This window comes from Ammodytes marinus, assembly GCF_949987685.1.
Source record: "Ammodytes marinus genome assembly, chromosome: 4".
Classification (NCBI taxonomy): Eukaryota; Metazoa; Chordata; class Actinopteri; order Uranoscopiformes; family Ammodytidae; genus Ammodytes; species Ammodytes marinus.
In genome coordinates, this window is record NC_137233.1 from 18,533,187 (window position 1) to 18,545,121 (window position 11,935).

The 11,935-nt window shown below is 41.6% G+C and overlaps 1 protein-coding gene across 2 annotated transcripts; it reads left to right on the plus strand.

Moving 5' to 3' along the window:
* The first annotated feature begins 895 nt into the window (after positions 1-895).
* Positions 896-10,702, plus strand: LOC307249969 (uncharacterized protein). Of its 2 annotated transcripts, XM_080026878.1 has the most exons (26): positions 896-1,187; positions 1,272-1,437; positions 1,587-1,718; positions 2,047-2,119; positions 2,435-2,508; positions 3,649-3,735; positions 4,089-4,140; positions 4,290-4,313; positions 4,445-4,608; positions 4,702-4,799; positions 5,121-5,205; positions 5,458-5,608; positions 5,702-5,860; positions 6,095-6,259; positions 6,350-6,514; positions 6,610-6,768; positions 7,369-7,521; positions 7,618-7,703; positions 7,827-7,956; positions 8,059-8,153; positions 8,252-8,377; positions 9,244-9,411; positions 9,632-9,694; positions 9,794-9,849; positions 9,946-10,087; positions 10,281-10,702. In XM_080026878.1, exons 1-25 carry the CDS (start codon positions 1,126-1,128, stop codon positions 10,061-10,063), a joined length of 2,811 nt encoding a protein of 936 aa, XP_079883004.1. In that variant the 5' UTR covers positions 896-1,125; the 3' UTR covers positions 10,064-10,087; positions 10,281-10,702. The 2 variants fall into 2 exon arrangements, with proteins under 2 accessions (XP_079883004.1, XP_079883005.1); XM_080026879.1 differs by lacking the exon at positions 4,290-4,313.
* The last annotated feature ends 1,233 nt before the right edge of the window (positions 10,703-11,935 follow it).

Below are 11,935 nucleotides of genomic sequence, written 5' to 3' on the forward strand. Positions count from 1 at the left end.
GATCCGCATCCGCATCTCTCTGGGACTGCAGCGCCACCCCGCGGTGATGGAGGAAGCATCTGCCCAGGTCAACCAGCGTCCCTCTGCCATACAGACCACGGTTCTCATATCAACATATCTCATTAAATACCAAACTGCCCTTTATAATGTCTATGGGGTGAACAGTTTATTTAGTTTTTCCTAAATTTGAAAAAAAAAAGTTTGGAAGTTGGGTAACACTTTACAATAAGGGTTTAGGTACATTAATGAACTAGTTAGTTAATGTCCAGTTAATGCTATTAGCAGTTAGTAAATTATTATTTAGCATTAATCTTTTGCTCTTTGGTTTATTGCCTGTTTTGTTTTATATTTTTCTTTATTTTGTGACTGTAAAGCACTCTGAGCTGCATTTTATGTATGAAGGGTGCTATATAAAGATTATTATTATTATTATTATTATTATTATTATTATTATTATTATTATTATTATTATTATTATTATTATTATTATTAACTTACTTTTAATGTTTAGTTATTAATGGTTAGTTAATGCTTGGTTAAGCACTTTTTTTAAATTAACTAACCAAGCAGTTATAAACGGTTAGTTAATGCTTAGTTAATTAATAGATGGAGAGGCACGATCTGCAAAACAGGAGTCAACATTAACTAGGCCTATATTAGTTGATATGGAGTAGATATTAACAATGCAGAAGCGACAAGGGTTATGTCATCCTGAAACACCACATCATCAGCGAAACATTGGATTATTTCTATATTGTGAAAATATAGTCATCCACACTTCACAGTGCCACTCTAAATCCTCCTGACCAGCAGGTGGCGATAATGCGCAGTTCATTTTGTTTAATAACGGCCCTTTTAAAAACAAAAGGTAGACTTCCGCTGTCTGTCTGGAATTGATTGTACTAGACAAAAACATTCATTATCAGGTATTTATAATAAGTAGATAACTGACATTAAAACGGCGTGTAGTAATGAACCTAACATAAACTTGTGTTATTTAGGTAATTTAATGGTGGCGCCAGCTGAGCTCTACGTAGAGCTGTATTATCCACCTACCGTCAGCTGTGCTGATTACTACTCGCTTGTTTCAGCAGGCCAGCTTTTTAAAGTGAGGGCGTTAAAAAAATGAGTAGACGCGTATGTAGAAGTTCCAGAGTCTCTGGCGACACAGACACACGCGAGAAAAGGTAAGATGAGCACAATGCAACGCAAGAGTGGCCACACATTGAGCGTATTGGTGTATTTCACTGGCACTCATTTATCTGTCTCAGGAGCAGGAGTAGGAGTAATAGTCGGGGTCAACGTAATGGGAGATATGCACCGCCACCAGATGGGAAGAGAGAGCATCCAGAAAGGCTCAAGAAACGAAGCAGGAGCAAAGACAAGGAGAGGGATCATGATCGACAAAAAGATGGTAAAGAAAGACACAGTTCAGAGGTGAGTGGATTATGAATACCTCTGTGAGTTCCTGTTACTTTCACACCATAGCAGTAGATTACCAAACATATTGGTACTAAATATTTACTGACAAGACAGTTATTTTGTTTGTTTGTTTGTTTGTTTGTTTGTTTGTCTGTCTGTAACAGGGGGGCAAAAAACGGCGCAGTAATGAACCCGATGTGGATCATCCAGACCAGAACGACAAAAAGCCGAAGCCGGATGAGAAGAGCAACGCTATCGCTATGGTTGATGTCCCTCTAAGTGTCAAAGAGACGGACGTAAGCCCATTGATGCTTATCCATCCATTTTCAGGGTTAAATGGCAAATCTCTAGTAAGGAGTGCAATGGTGTTACAGGGGGCTGGGGGCTGTCGCTCAAGGCAGAGGGAGTTCCCTTGGGATTTTTAAAATGTAAGATAAAGAGGTACATTTTGAAAAGCCCGAGACAGGTTACGCACTGATTTGTTTGACATACAATGCAGAAACACTTGGTGCAGTTGAAAATACGGGTGAAATGACATAACATTTGATCCCATTGTTGGCTTGCTGCTCTTATTGAGTCTGATTGCGTAAAATAATGTGAAAAGCCTCTGTCTTTATTTTCCAGATCCGCTACCTGCTGCAGCAGCTGTCCGGGCCCAAACCTGTGAATATCCGCTTGTTGGTGATGGTGATCAAAGGTGAGTGTTCTGCTGTTTTTTCTCACATTCACCTCCCGTGCTCTGTCTTACGACTCACTTAACCTCCTTTTATCTATATCCTTTTGAAAAAGAAAACTCATATTACAAATGTCAAAGGATAACATAGATTGTCTGGTTATGATGATATGGCCAGGTAAGTATGTGAACCGTATGTGCTACACCTCTCTGCCTTTTGTACCTTTACTTGTGCTATTGTAGGCAAACGAAGCACACCCCTTTGTGAGTTTGAATGTTGCACCAAAGCATTCTAGCTGACTAACATGCCTCCCGTCTATATTTGTATGCTGTGTCTAGGTAGGAGCAGAGGTTGCGCCTTGGTGGAGTTTGGAGGTTTGGAAGATGCCGCCCAATGGATGGAGATCAATCAGGTTGCCACAATAATCATCAAGTTTTGGGTTATTCTTGGAGATCAGTAGCCTGGAAATCCAGACCCTCCTGGCCAATTTAAATTTGCTCAGCGTTTTGGTCTGGACACGATCCATTGGAGCTCAAAATATGTCGAAAAATTCTGACTTACCAATCAAATCGTTCTATCTGATATAGGCGGGCCAGAGCCCTATGTATGGGGCTCTGGGGCGGACGTAACCGTATGACGACAGTGCTGGGCATGAAAACAACAAAGATGATGTGAAAAAAGAAAGATGTTTGAGTTTGAAACGGCTTTGGCCTGGACATTTAACGACTCGGAAGACTGCACTCAAATCTTTCATTAGCAAGAAAGAAAAAAATTCTGTTTTGCCGACCGACCACGGCAAAAGTTTAAGTTACCAGTTAACCCCGCTGTTCGCTAAACGTACGGGGCTTAATACGTCACCTTGTTCATTGCTCTGATTGGTCGTAGTGCTTTCCAATTGCATGTATTGGTATTTGAAATGCACGCATAGGTGCCGCCCCTGGAGTTTGGAAGGTCTGTTGATCTTGGTCAGACCCTATATTGTTCTAGATGTGAGTCTGGATTTCCATCACACCCTTGGTTGATACAAGTGTCTCTCAACCGCTTATTATACGGTGTGTTCTGCATTTTGTATTGATTCACGGTGTGGAGGTTTTTGCAATAAAATCTTTTCTCTGTTCTGTGTACAGATAATAACAAAGATACCGTGCAGAAAATATTTAAGATGAATAAGCCTTCCGCCTCTCCTAACAAAAAGTATAGTGTTCTTGTTTAGTCCTGTGGTTCCACGGCACATTCCGCTCAAGCTCAGGCACTTTGACATTTTTCTCATCTCCATTGAAAATCCGCAGACTGGAGTGAGACAGAGACCAGCTGGCAGCAGTCTGTATCTAAACACTACATAGACCTTTTTTTAAAGAACTTAATTCCCAAATACACAGGATAGGACTCCCAGAGACACTCTACCGAAGAAAGGAGTGTAGGCCTAGCCACTCTCTTGCACTTCCAGCTGCCGCTCTCACTCATGCGGTGGGTGGGGTAGCGGCAGGACCTCGACCTGTGACTTAAACATGTCAGTATTTGAAATAATAATCGGTGGCTTTTGACTGCACAGAACAAGGTGGTGATCCAGGGGGCACCTGTTGAGCTACAATACAGCTCGTGGAATCAGCAAGCAGGGACAAAATGGCACTGCATTGACGTAAGTCTCACTACTGACTAGTTTGCACTAGTACAGAGTACAACCAAACAGTTCATCCAGTCAACAAACAAAAAAAAACACTATATACAAAGATGTGGTGGGGAATAATGAATGAGTTAGAATAACTAGAAAGACAGAGAAAATGTACAAAGGAGAAACAAAAAAGCAAATCAAAAATAACTCATGCCCATTGCACATTGGCATATACTTAACATGAAACTGTAAATGTTGTGCAAATATAACTGTTATTTCATTTTATGTCTTACACTAATCACAACAAAATATGAGCAGTTTTTTGTACTTTTAACTAAAGAAAGAAAAAAAGTAAAACATTTATCTCTGGCCTGATACAGTGTGGCTGGTCCAACGTAAAGAAGTGTTCCGAGTGTCGACCAAAAACAGATGGTAAGTTTTCACAACTTACAAAAATAAAGTTTAAAAATGTTTCTACTCAAATTCATCTTCATCTCTGTCCTTTTGATATTTTGCTTTCTTGCCCTGACTAATGGCTACCTGACATGTGTATCCTTCTACTTTGTCATTACTGGATATAGAAAAGGAGTCTTCGGCACAGAGGGGTGAGAATGCTTTGTGGCAAGGGAACTACGATATAAACGGCAGTCTGCGCTTTTCACCACATACTTAGGTTTTACATTCCTCCCGTAAAGCTATTCTACATTGAATCATCTTTTGTTTGTTTTGTTTACAGTAATACATCTAGGAAACCTTTCCTTTCTCTCAACTGTTACTGGGATTTTTAATGTACTATCCTCCTACTGTGCCTACCTAACGGAGCGCAACATCCACCTACTCAAAGACCCGCAGACGGGACTGAACACCGGCTTTGCCGTTGTTCAGCTCCCTTCTCATGAGGTATGTTATTTCTGTTGTCCTGGTGTAAGCTGGTGCATTTGTTTTGGGGTTGTGAACACATAGGACAATCTTGCGTCTTCTCTTCTTGTACAGGAGGCTTCTATGCTGCTCAATCATATCAAGAGCATGGAGCCACCCCTAAAACTGCATGGGAAAACCATCACTGTGAATTATCTCAATAGCCCTGAGGAGTGAGTCTTGCACAAGCATCATTTTTCATTTAGCCTACTAGGAATACAAAATGGTAAATGAATGCTCTTATGGATCTGCACTGTTTCACATGCATCGTGTAGGAATCTTTATACCCGCATAGTATAGGTGTTTCTATTCTACTTCCTATTTTTTTGTAGAGCACTTAAAATTAAATAAAATATATTAACTTTTTCCAAAATTTACATAATCACATTTTGCTGTAGGTTCCTGCATGCAGGTTCAGTATCGAAATCCAAGTGTAGGTAAACTGCGTGTGCAGCGAAAGTAATTTTAAGCGTATTGCTCTGTGTCTTTCCCAGAGACCCGGCACTGCCTGATGGGGTCAAAGCCTGCCCGAGTCCTGCATCTGTAGCAGCCATTGCTGCCCAGTCATCATCCGGTCAGGTACCAGTGTTTAGGCTTATGCTATTTTTCTTTTCTTTTTCCAATTATTAAAAAATGGTTGCACTTCAAATTTCTTGAACTACATGGAGTGATCTTAATTAAGGCCAAACATTTTCGACCCATTTAAAATGATATGTTTTAGCTACTAAAAAAGGCTTACTGAATGTGGACCCTTCTTTATTTGCAGAATTATTGTTTTCAAATGCAACTCTGCATGTTTTAACTGGGCTTCTTGTTCTTGGTTCCATGAAGAAATTGACCCCTGCAGCCACAGGTGTTGTCATATCCAAGCCACCTCAACTTTACCAGCCTGCGGTTATCAGCCGGCCTGCCGCTCCATCTCAGGTACAGCAGCAGCAGTATGTAGGATCGGCTGCTGTCGTTGGAGGTGGCTCACTTGGAGGTAGTAAGAGCGTGACGATCAATCAGATCTTTTTTACAGAATTTAATGCTGAAGCTGAGATTTACTATTTTTATCACTATTATTTGTCCTTAGCTCCTCCAGAAATGAAGACATCGACCCCTCCAGCCACTGATGTTGTCATATCCAAGCCACCTCAACTTAACCCGCCTCCCGGTATCAGCCAGCCTGCCGCTCCCCATCAAGTACAGCAGCAGCAGCAGCATGTAGGATCGGTTCCTGTCTCATTCGGAGGTAGTAAGAGCGTTTCGACCACTCCGATATATTTTTACAGAATTTTAAGGTGGAGTCAGCGGTTATGGAGAACTGGCAAACTGATATACCGGTGTGTAAACAAAGGGGAACCACCGCAGCTATTATCATGCCCGTTTACAGAGCCTAGGCTGTGTATTAACAATGGATTTGGCTGACGCCATCTTTGGTGCTGAGGCTGAGATTTCTCATTTTACCACTATTACTTGTCCTTAGCTCCTCCGGAAGTGAAGACATTGACCTCTCCAGGCACAAGTGTTGTCATATCCAATTCACTTCACCTTCACCCGCCTCCTGTTATCAGCCAGCCTGCCGCTCCGTATCCAGCACAGCAGCATGAAGGATTTCCTCCTGTCTTTGGCGGTGGCTCATTCGGAGCTGGTAAGAGCGTGACGATCACTCCTATATTTTTACAGAATTTAATGCTGAGGCTGAGATTGCTCAGTTTTTATCATTATTACTTTTCCTTAGCTCCTCCAGGAATTAGGACATGGAACCCTGCAGGCCCAGGTGTTTTCATACCCTATTCACGTCACTTTCTCCCGCCTGACGTGTTCAGCCATCCTGCCGCTCCCTATCATGTACGGCAGCAGTTTGTAGGATCGGATCCTGTTTTTGGAGGTGGCCCATTCAGAGGTAGTAAGATCCTGCCGAGATATTTCTTCAAAGAATGTAATGCTGAGGCTGAGTTGGCTCATTATATCACTATTATTTGTCCTTTGCTCGTCCAGCAATGAGGACATGGACCCCTGCAGGCCCAGAGGTTTTAATACCCAATTCACATCACTTATACCCGCCTCACGTATTGAGCCAGCCTGATGCTCCCTTTCAAGTACAGCAGCTGCAGCACAAAGGATTGCCTCCTGTCTTTGGAGGTGGCTCACTCAGAGGTAGAACAAGAATGTGGCTCACATAAAGAATTTAAAGGAAGAGTTCAGTTTTTTTTCGAGTGGGGTTGTATCGGGTACTTGTGCATAGTTAGTGTGTTAAGTAATGAGGATGGCGATCAGTGCAGTAACTATTAGGAGTTTATGGGAGACGTCGCTGTAGCGGAAGTCAGCCTTGTACTGTGCGACTTTCATTTGCCGCCAAACGGCCGATTACCTTTGCTTTTTTTTCAAGTGTAGTTAAGCCATGAATTCATACATCAACTTGCAACACTCAGCCAATCAACTCTCAAATAAGCAGCGGTAGCTCCGAGTCGAACAATAGAATGGATATTTATTTTTTTGCTAAGCATTTATATATGTGGAGAGAAAAAAAAATTCTTCTGACCCCGTCTGCAACAGTACAAGGCTGACTGGTGGTACAGCGACGTATCTCCCAAACTCCTTATAGTGACTGCACTGATCGCCAGCTCCATAAGGTAACACTCTAACCGTATGTAAGTACCTCATAAAAACCACCTTCAACAATACTGAACTATCCCTTTAATGCTGAGGCTGAGATTGCTATTTTTATCATTGTTATTTGTCCTTTTGCTCCTCCAGAAATGAGCACATTGACCCCTACAGCCACAGGTGTTGTCATACCCAATTCACATCACTTTTACCCGCCTCCCGTTCTGAGCCAGCCTGCCCCTCCCCATCAAGTACAGCAGCAGCAGCAGCTAAAGTATGAAGGATCGGCAACTGTCGCTGGAGGTAGTAATAGCTTGTCGACCACTCATATATGTTTTTTTACAGAATTTAATCCTGAGGCTGAGATTGGTAATTTTATCACTATTACTTTTTCCTTAGCTCCTCCGGGAATGAAGACATTGGCCCCTGCAGCCACAGGTGTTGTCGCATCCACGTCTCATCAACTTCACCAGCCTGCCGTAGAGGTAGCCGGTGTACATGGCATCTATGTAGTGGTGTAATCATTTCTACCAATGTAGAATATATAACACTGATGTTGTATTTTTTTATGCATAAGGGTCATTTTTGATTCCTCCCACCCTTCTCAGTCACATCCATCGGCGAGGCCCAATGATGCATCACAACAGGCCACTAGGGTTTGCACTGCATCACCAGCAACCACAGCAGCTTCCACTGTTGAGACGACCGTCCGTGCCACCTCATCTGCTAACACAAGGGGTGAGATTAGTTGGCAACAGATATGTGGCTGAACAGATACATTTTCTATGATTTTAAAATCGTCATGCATTGTTTCATTTGTGTCTCTCTTTGTATCTGTAGTAATAGGCACTGACAACTCCACATACCAGTTTGATGAGGAATCAGGTTACTATTGCAACGCAAAGACTGGCATTTACTACGATCCCAGCAGCCACGTATGTATTCTGTGGTGCTAACCGTATGTACACAATATGCTGTCAAACACTATGCATTTGTCATTTATTTTATATTTTATTACGCTTGTCACCAATAGTACTACTTTAAATTGAAGACGAAGGAATACCTCTACTGGGACATTGAGAAGCAGATATACGTCCCAATACAACCTGAAGAGTCCGGAGAGGAAAAAGCCAAGGCATCAGACAAATCTCCAGATGAGGTAATTGCTCATTTAGAAAATATCTATACTTTACTTGTAATACAAATTTCAGATCACAGTTTCCAATTGATTCCATGATCGTATCATCTCACCTGAGACAGACTTTGTAAGCCCAAACAGGCACATCCAATATTGACTGATAGGAACCAAACCGACCGCTCAATTTGAATAAACTAGAGTTTGTGAGCGTGTTGCCTGCACCCAATCAATCTTTGCACCCCTACCTACAATCGATTTGGGACCCGGTTACCCTATTCAGTTCCACCTGCTTGTGTGTGCGTGTGTGTGTGTGCGTGCGTGCGTGTGTGTGTGTGTGTGTTACTGACCAAGCCATGCAGGGGAGATCCGTCTTAGACCTGTCAGCAGAACTGGACTTTCGGCAAATGGGGGCAAACTGTCTTGATCAGTAGAAAACAAGGCGAAAGCATTTCGTACGCAGCGTTGTTGTCAACACCTCCACTCAAGGGGGATGTGACAATAATGGCTGCTAACACTGCGGACTGCACACATTGTATAAGTGTTGCAAAGAAGTGTAATCAACACGCCTACTACTATATCCTCCTCTCAGACTCAAACATGAAGACTTGGACTTAAGTAATGATGACTGGACTTTGACTCTTCTTTGGTAACTCTGACATGAGAAATGGTGACTCAACTACAACAACTGTGTGTGTAGATGATACCTTAACCCCTATTTTCTTTTTTAAAACTTCCCATCCAAATGGCTAACATCATATGTGACTTATTCATAATTAACATATGCTAAGAGAGACTGGCCTTGGTGTTTTGGCCTTGCTCCACAAATATTCATTTAAAAAAATTAAAATAAATAACACCCTTCACCCTTGTCGGCTTTGATTCTCCAGAGTGTTCCGTGTGCTGCTGACAACAACGCAGAAGGGGGCGGCTCTTCTGAGAGAGCTAGATTGGGAAATATAACAGACTGGAAGAATCTGATTTGCCTGCTGTGTAATCGGGAGTTTGCCACCAAAATGTCTCTGCAGCAACACCAAAAGAAATCTGAACTCCACAAGGTGAGGATGGCGAAACAGCAGGCATTTTAATCTGCTAGTAGCTCTGAATATTTCTGGTGAGGCCATCTGTTCAATTTATAAAGCTTCAATGTGAAAACGTAAAGGACTTAATCCATCATGTAGTGTATTACTGTAGATATACCTGTTAACACATATAATGCAATTATGTTTATTTTTTAGCGCACGTTTTGTCAATTAAAGTTGCTTTCAATTGTTTTAGAAAAATATGGACAACTGGCAATCAGAGTGCATAAGAAGACAGCTGGAGAGAAGAGATCGCAAGGTATTTGGCTCTAGAATGTATACCTGCTCATCTGTATCTGGTATTTTTTGTTTTGCAATGTGGGGCACAATAAATATAATCTCAATGTCAATTCAACAGAAATACATAGACAGAGCTTCAGAGAGAGGGGAGAAATGTGGTGTTTCTGAACCAATGTAAGTGTGGTTTGCTGGATCTCACTGCAAACTGAAAATTCAAAAGTGGACAACAAATGCACATTTGTAACATCTCTTGTAATTCACATTTAACAGAGACATGAATCAGCGTGAAGATGACGTAGCAAATGACCGAACAAGTATGAGGTACAAAATGTTGAAGGACATGGGCTGGCTGGAAGGCCTAGAAGCCCCTGCTGGCAATGACAACTAACATGACGTCATCGCTCCTGTCCCGGTGAGAAAGCTGGCAACAATGACTTGGCATTCGCATTCAAAATAACAAGCTCATCTCCCCACCAGCTCCTAACAGATGGATATATGCATGTCAATGTGTTCTCTTACGCTCACAAAGCAATTAGCACCGTTACCTGAGGACAACCTGTGTCCAAGCTGTCTCCTCTAATGACCGTCTCTGCTTCTCCCCACAGGCATCATTAAGAACCAAGAGCACAGATTCTGGTGTTAAGTTGAGCTCACATGAACCCTCAGCATCCAACACAAACAAGGAAGCTCTTCGTAAGGCTGTGCTCGCACACTTTGCTGAGAGCAAGAGAGAGAGAGAGAGAGAGAGTAAACTGGAGAGGGAAAAGTAATCCTGCTGAAATGGGAAATCTTTATTTTTGTGTCCGATTGACCCGCTGTGAAAATGAAAAGTTTTTTCTCCCATGCCCTGTATAGATTTCGAGCTTCTCTGTGTACATACAAGGTAGTTTTGTTTTATATGGCAACGATATTTTGTCATGCGATCTGTTTTCAGTTGAAAGCACATGTAAATGTTGTACAGTGTTTTTACATTAAAGTACATGAACCAGCTGAGGTTCTGTTTCTGTAAAAAAAAATAAAAAATCAATGTGATAATTAAAATGGGACCTTTGTGGTCAACAGTACTTGCCTCTGCTAAATATTTTCTCCATTTATCTCTCATATCAGTCAGATACGACTCTAGGAGCAGGCAGTAGCCCATTAGGTAGATATACATGAATGATATTGATATACAGAGGCTTTGTCAGAAATACTGAGCTTTATACCCTAAAGAACTGTGACAATCCCTAATATCAATTTCTTAAGGTCAAAGTGGTCCGAGAGCTTGAGAGCGAGCTATCATTCTTCCAGGTTACTTGAATGTGTGACCTCCTGGGAAGAATGGCAAAGCATTCCTGTGGAGTGGTGTTGGTTGATTCAATGTAATTTACAGGGCCTCTCCCATTCCCTTTTGCACAATTTGGACTGACATTCAAATGTAACGGAACAGTGTCATGTTTCACATTGCAGGCATTACAAGACTATTACTGAGCTATTATGTGTACACAGCTTTTTTTACAGGAGTTATGTAGATGTCCCTTTTGAATATTTCGGTCCATTAAGTGCAAATAATTCAATCTCATTCTCATAATTAGGGGGCAGTGCCACTTTTAGAATTCATTTCTTCAGACGGTCACTTTAAACTATGAAAGAAATGACACCAACAAAAATCTATACAAACAATTCATTCAAATGATCCTCTAGCATATGGGATTCAGTTTTATAAATCTAAATTATTTGTTTTCAAAACTCGCTTTCTCACCATCAAAGTGTGTTGCAAGTATATTTATGCTGATGATTTGAGCAGCTCTTATGCATAATTACTTATATAAACGATAACATATTTAATATAATATTTTTCTCCATCTTGCTGTGGTTGTAGTTTTATATCTTTGTGGATGCTTGGATCAGCACAGTCTGTCTTATCACGCTGACATGATGACGTCCTCACTGCTGCTGGGCAAAGGGTGGGGTGGAGGGGGGATTAACATCACTGTCGTTGATTTATATATACAACAATCACAATCGGTACAACTAGAGAGGCTATTTTGAATCATTCCCATTGTATCAATGTAGTAAATCATTTCATGCATCGTACCAGTTGGTATGGAAAGGAAAGAAGTCTCTTACCCAGGCCTCCCCCCGAGTGACAACCAAACAGTGCAGATGAACTCAACCCGCAGTGGCAGCATGATGGTGTTTATCTCCCCGTTGATTAAAAGCTCTGCACAGAATTAACTGTGCTCGCTGTCTCACAGAGACACTTGTGAATGCCTACTCA

Bases quoted from the DNA above. Each gene is read 5' to 3' on its own strand.
- LOC307249969 (XM_080026878.1), top strand. From the start codon at position 1,126: ATGAGTAGACGCGTATGTAGAAGTTCCAGAGTCTCTGGCGACACAGAC. The intron at 7,522-7,617 runs GTAGTAATAGCT...CTTTTTCCTTAG, and splicing joins ATCGGCAACTGTCGCTGGAG to CTCCTCCGGGAATGAAGACA. The intron at 8,154-8,251 runs GTATGTATTCTG...TGTCACCAATAG, and splicing joins ACTACGATCCCAGCAGCCAC to TACTACTTTAAATTGAAGAC.